This window comes from Echinops telfairi, unplaced genomic scaffold (assembly GCF_000313985.2).
Source record: "Echinops telfairi isolate 266 unplaced genomic scaffold, ASM31398v2 ScPeMD7_16;HRSCAF=60, whole genome shotgun sequence".
Taxonomy (NCBI): Eukaryota; Metazoa; Chordata; class Mammalia; order Afrosoricida; family Tenrecidae; genus Echinops; species Echinops telfairi.
In genome coordinates this window covers 8,688,645-8,694,644 of record NW_022103913.1, presented here as the reverse complement: position 1 = coordinate 8,694,644, position 6,000 = coordinate 8,688,645, and the positions used below count along the sequence as shown (strand labels likewise).

At 52.5% G+C, this 6,000-nt stretch overlaps 1 protein-coding gene across 1 annotated transcript in view; it reads left to right on the top strand.

The window, feature by feature from the left end:
• ESYT3 (extended synaptotagmin 3) overlaps nucleotides 1-6,000 on the top strand; it is a 43,388-nt gene that overhangs the window by 32,535 nt on the left and 4,853 nt on the right. The window contains exons 13-17 of the mRNA XM_030884800.2: nucleotides 262-330; nucleotides 1,134-1,220; nucleotides 1,906-2,055; nucleotides 3,915-4,408; nucleotides 5,767-5,865. Of these exons, the coding sequence (XP_030740660.1) occupies nucleotides 262-330; nucleotides 1,134-1,220; nucleotides 1,906-2,055; nucleotides 3,915-4,408; nucleotides 5,767-5,865 (899 nt within the window). The remainder of the gene's footprint in view (nucleotides 1-261; nucleotides 331-1,133; nucleotides 1,221-1,905; nucleotides 2,056-3,914; nucleotides 4,409-5,766; nucleotides 5,866-6,000) is intronic.

Below are 6,000 nucleotides of genomic sequence, written 5' to 3'. Positions count from 1 at the left end.
CGGAGGAGGAGCCAGAGTCAGACCCCACCCTGCCCAAGCCCAGCTCATGCTCTGGGCCCCAGCAGCCAGGCCCTGCTGTGCATGCTGCTGCGTCCCCCGAACATCCCCAGGCGTCAGCCCAGCGCTCAGGGCTGACAGTCAAGGCAGCCCAGGCGTCTGGAGGGTGCCTAGGCGGCTTTCTCCGTGGGGAGCCGTGGGTGAGGACCCCTCCAGCTGACATTGACCGTGCCCCCACTGCTGTGTGGGTCTCTCCTGTCACAGAATAAGAGCGGCAGGGACCCTTCTTGCTACGCAAAGCTGTCCGTAGGTAAGAAGACACAGACAAGCAAGGTAAGGCAGCTGCTGCGTGTGGCCTGGGGGTGAGGAGATGGAAGGAAATGGAAGTCTCTAGGGTGGGTCTTGGCTTAGGGGGTTACGGGTTGGGCGGCCAACCACAAGGTCAGTAGTTCAAATCCACCAGCCTCTGTGCATGGGAAAGATGAGGCTTTCTACTCCCGTGGAAGTTATCATCTCAGAACCCCAACGGGCAGTTCTCCCTGTCAGGCCGCCGGGGTCGGAGCGGGAATGGACTCACGGGCGGTGCATGTGGAGTGAAGGTGGGTCTTGATGACCGAGGGGCCGAGGAAGGCACAAACGCTGGCTGCGAGCTGCAGACAGGATGGAAGTTAGCTTGCACCAAACACCTAGCAAGTTTGAGGTGGACTCTAGGCATTTTTATATGTATTCCTCGCAAATTCATGGCTCAGTTCAAGACTCTGAAGATCCGTGGTTAAGTGACTTGCACCAGAAAGTAACAGAAGTAGGAGTCCAGGCGGGGCTTGGCGTTCAAGCCCTATCATTCCCTCCCTCCATGGAGTTGCTCAATCCTGCATCAAACAGCCTTCTGGCTGCTTCCCCAGGGAGGGAACTCCACTGCCAGGGTGGGTTTCAGCCCGGCTGCCCTTCCTGGCAAAGCCCTCCTCACCATGCGTCTGGCTGGGGTGCCTCCCACTGGCTGTAGCACCGTGGGGCTGCTCCCTGGGAAGCTCAGAAGGAGGCTCCCAGTGGTACCCAGTGGCCAGACCGAGCTCAGAGATGCTGGCGTCCAACCCGGCCACGCTGACCCTTCAATGATCTCTTTCCTCTGTCCCCAGACGTGTCACCACAGCAAGGACCCCGTGTGGGGCCAAGTGTTCTCCTTTTTTGTGCACAACGTGGCGGCTGAGGAGCTACATGTGAAGGTTTGCTTGAAGTTGGGCTCTTAGACTGCAGCTCTGGAGGGGGCGGGGCCTGAAGCGCACGTCAAGCAGGTTCTTGGCACTTTAGGTCAGCAGCCCCTCCCAAAGCCGCGTGTGCATGCGGCGCTGCGCAAGCCATCCGTGGGGAGGAACACGCCCTCGTGTCCCTGCAATAGGGCCTTCTGGCTACGTACGTAGCAGGCGAGGGGCCGGTGTGAGACTTTGGACACTAGTGATGGTGACGCAGTCATTGAACGCCAATCCTTCCATCCTGACAAAATAACGATGCTAAAGAGGTCCTGTCTTTTCTACTTTCCACACGAGCAAATAGGCACTCAAACACGGACCTGTTCAAAGTCTCGTGACTGACAAGTGGGGGCCCTAGACTCGTTGTTGTCAGAAGTCCTCTCTGATGCCCCATCCCAGAGTAGCCCACCGCCCCTGTCCCTAAAACCTTCCGGACCCTGGACAGTTGGCCACATAAAGACCATAAGTGCCTCTCCCCATACGGAAGGCAGGGACCAGGCCTGACCTGATGCGGTTCTTTATTCCCAGACCAGGGCTGTGTGCAAATAGCAGCACAGTGCATACTTACGAAGTGAGCCCGGGGCTCGGTTAGGGCCCTTTCCGTGGAGGTGGGAGGGTGGACTTGGCTCTCCTCTTGTTCGATGACTACCCCGCTGTGCAGGTGCTGGATGATGACCAGGAGTATGCTCTGGGAGTGCTGGAGTTCCCTCTGTGCCAGATCCTCGCCTGTGCAGACCTCACCCTGGAGCAGCGCTTCCAGCTGGACCACTCGGGCCTGGACAGCCTCATCTCCATGAGGCTGGTGCTGCGGGTAAGCCTCGACCATCACCCTGAGAGAGGGAGGCGAAACGCTGGCTATGGGACAAAGGAGTCTCTCTCTCTCTAGAGAATCGGTGGCCAGAAAAAGCCAGGAAATGTTTATTCTTGACTAGAAGAAGCCAAGAGATGGATTATATCGTTCTCATCCGTGTTGAACATTTGCCAGCCATTGACATATTGCCGTTCTTTTATCTTTTAATTTCTTTTCCTGGAACTCCTTCTGTGTTGGGCTTCCTCACCCTGCTCTTCGCATCTCTTGACTTGACTTTCAGAATCCCCATCACTTATCTCTTGGCGCCACATTCTGGCTAACTTCCTCAGCTCTGCCTTCCAAACCACTAATTCTTTATTTGGCTATGTCTAACTTACTGTGTGGCCTGTTTGTTGCTTTAAATTTTTTTGGACTATTTTTCTCATTTCTAACTTTAGCTTTCCTAAACCTATCTTGTCTTTTTTGGGTAGCATTTGCTTTCTACCTGAGCCCTTAGTATCAGCTCCTCATTTCCCCCTCCCTCCTCCACCCTCCCTGACCCATGAACCCTTGATAATTTATAAATTATTATTATTTTGTCATGTCTAACACTGACTGATATCTTCCTTCACCCACTTTTCTGTTGTCTGTCCCCCCGGGAGGGGGCTATATGTAGATCCTTGTGATCAGTTCCCCTTTCTCCTCCCACCTTCTCCTTACCCTCCTGGTATCTCTACTCTCATTATTGTACCTGAGGGGTTCATCTGTCCTGGATTCTGTGTGTCCAGAGCTCTTATCTGTACCAGTGCACATGTTCTGGTCTAGCCAGATTTGTAAGGTAGAATGGGGTCACGAGAGTGGGGAGAAGACATTTTTATTCCAACGCTACTTTTTTCACTAAAGATTTAACCCAACTTCAGGGACCTCCCTTCTAATTCTTCCTCTTACACGGACTCCTAGTCCAAGGACTTGTCCCTTGTTTCTGCAAGCTCCCTCAAACCCGAATCCCCGAGATGCACCATTTGGGAAATGACCCCAGAAACGTTGCGCCTTCCGTCTTCCTTGTCCAGTTTCCCTCCCGCCGTCTAACCATAGCAGCGCGAACCTTGTGGTGAGTGTGGCTATTCACTTTAAAGAGGGTGTTTCCTTTAATTTGGCATCCCTCACCAGAGTGTTGAGACCACTTTGACCACCAGATTGCCAAAAGGACCGTGTCTAGGATGGTCTCCCCCTCTCGTCTGTCAGTTGTTGTATTGCGGTGGCTTGTGTGTTGCTGCGATGCTGGAAGCAATTGTGAGGCTGGCACAGGGCTGGGTGGTGTTTGGTTCTGTAGTTCCGCTGTGAGTCGGAACTGCCTCAGCGTCACCTCATAACAGCAGGATGAGTCTTGGCAACTGGTAACTGGGGGGCAAGAGGCTGAGGGTAGCGCGATGGTGAGGCTTGAAATGGAAGGCTGAGAGCACAGAGGTGGGGCTGGTAGAAAACCAGTTCAGGGGCCATGCTGGAGATTAAGACGGCTGGAACCAGCCACACCTAGAGGGCAGCTGGTGATGCCTCACTTCCTCTCCCTGCCCCCCGGTTAGGGTGAGGGAGGCGTGGAGGTGGATCTGGGAGTCCACGCAGGAGAGAAGTGCATGCCGAGAAAAGAGGGTCCAGGACCAAATCTTGGCGAACACCCACTAGTGAGGGAGGAGGGCGGTTGGGCACACAGAGAGGTCAAAGACACAGTCTCTGGGGGAAAAAAAATCAAAACAGTCATTGAACAGGGCACTGGTTTTTGAGAAAACTGTTCCACGAGAGAGGCGAAGGCAGCGGGTGATGAGGGAGGGGGAGGAGGAAGTGGTGGTCCCTTCCATAAGCAGCCTGTCTTCTGCATGCAGTTCCTGCGCATTGAGGAACGGGAGCTGGGGAGCCCGTACACAGGATCTGAAGCCCTGAAGAAGGGCCCTCTGTTTGTCAAGAAGGTGGCCACCAGCCATGACCCTAGAGCCCCACCGCAGGGAGAGGCCCCTGAAGAGGTGTCATGTCCCCCGGATCCTGCTTCCGACACCAAGGAGACCTCTGAGAGCACCCTCACCATCACCAGTGTTCCGACTGCAGCCCCCGAGCCCATGCACCAAGAGACAGCCCCAAAGCCCAAAGGCAAGGACAGCGCCAGAGGGTTCTGTGAGCCCGCAAGAGAGAAGAAGAGTTCGACCACCATCTTCCTGACTGTCCCAGGCGCCCACTCTCCAGGGCCCATCAAGTCTCCCAGACCCAGGAAATGCCCCGCTTCCCCATTTGCATGGCCCCCCTCGGGGCTGGCTCCCAGCATGTCCTCCCTCAACTCCCTGGGCTCCTGCTTTGACCTGACAGAGATCAGCCTCAACATTGAGTATGCACTTCTCTGCTTAATCTCTTCTAAAATCTCATGGAAAACTCGCCCCGGACTGGGAAAGTAGTGTCACACTTAGATGAAAGTTCTCGTTTTTCACAAACTATCCTTATGAGGCAGTAAGTAGCCTGGTGCGGTAGAAAAACACAGGGAGTCCGATTATAGCTCTAGCTAGAGACTCACTATCAAGCAGAGGCTGAGCAATGGTCTTTAAGGCTCCTCCCAGCACAAACGTTTCCTGAATTCTAGAGTTATACTAGGGTGAAATGGAAAGCTTGGAATGTGGAACCATATAATTAGTGGTTGCCATTCATTATGTTTATTGTGGGTTCAGTGTGTTCCCCAATTCACTCCTAGCTTATTAAATGTATGAGAGAAAGCTTACTGTCATAAAGGCCCCACCAAGAGTCGTGATATAAAGACAGTCCCCACGCCAGCGTTTGTGCTAGTTTGAGTTGCATGCATATCGGGCTAGGAAGGGAACCAAGGCATTGACCCGAGCACAGAGGTCCTCCTGAATCCAGCCAGTTGTGCTTGGCATCCGTGGAGTGTGTTCTGTGTGCTGGGATCATCCCATAACATCCAAGAACATAATACAGCATAATATTCTTTAATCCAAGGATTAAAATGGTAGGTGTCCAGAATGGCCTCAGTTTTACCCTCAGCTCATATAACAAGCAAAGTTTTAGTTATTCATAGAAGACCTTGACTAGACCCGAAACTTCACTCTTCAATGCTCTCTCTACAACAGAGATGGCCTTTGTAAGCCATTTGTACTTTTTGTCATTTACATTCTTTAAAAGTTGAAGGGTTAGACATTTTCTACTGATGATAATTTCTAGGGCTTTACTTTGTCTCATCTCTTATTATAAAGGTATCTAGACACCAAGTGTTGAAAGACTAGCACAACAACGTGCATGCTCCCTCCACCCAAATCACACTGACTGCTCTGCATTATATTTATGTGCACATACACACACACACACACACACTTGTTTTTTTTGCAGAGCCATTACAAAGTTCTAACATCAAAGCCCTTTACCATTCATTGTCTTTAAACTTATACAGCCTACAAATCATTATCATCACACCGAAACACGTGAACAAAAATGCTCTAGGATCTTTTATGTCTTCATTTGGATCCTGAGATCCTAAAAGACTTTTCCAGCCTGCCTTCAGCACAGGGATGGTGGATGGAAAGGGAAAGGGCTTCCTTCTGGAGGCAACATCAATGGAAATTATTTTATTAATCCACAAAACCCTCTGTTCCCAAAATAGAACCTTTCTGGAGGGGATGGAGGGTAGGCAGGAGACCAGTGCCAGGCTGAGAAGAGAGGTGACCAGCCCTTTCCTTGCAGAGGCGGGGGTCCCAGGGCACGGCGGCTGGGTGAGATTCAGCTCACCGTGCGCTACGTCTGTCTGCGGCGCTGCCTCAGCGTGCTCGTCAACGGTTGCAGGTACAGGGATTCTGGGACCAGGACGGTCTTTGGAGAGCAGCGAGTGACTGAAATCAGAGCCGGGACACTTGGATCGAGGGCAGGGGTGTGGGAGCCCCACAGCTGAGAGTAACACTCTGGGAGATGGGATAAGAA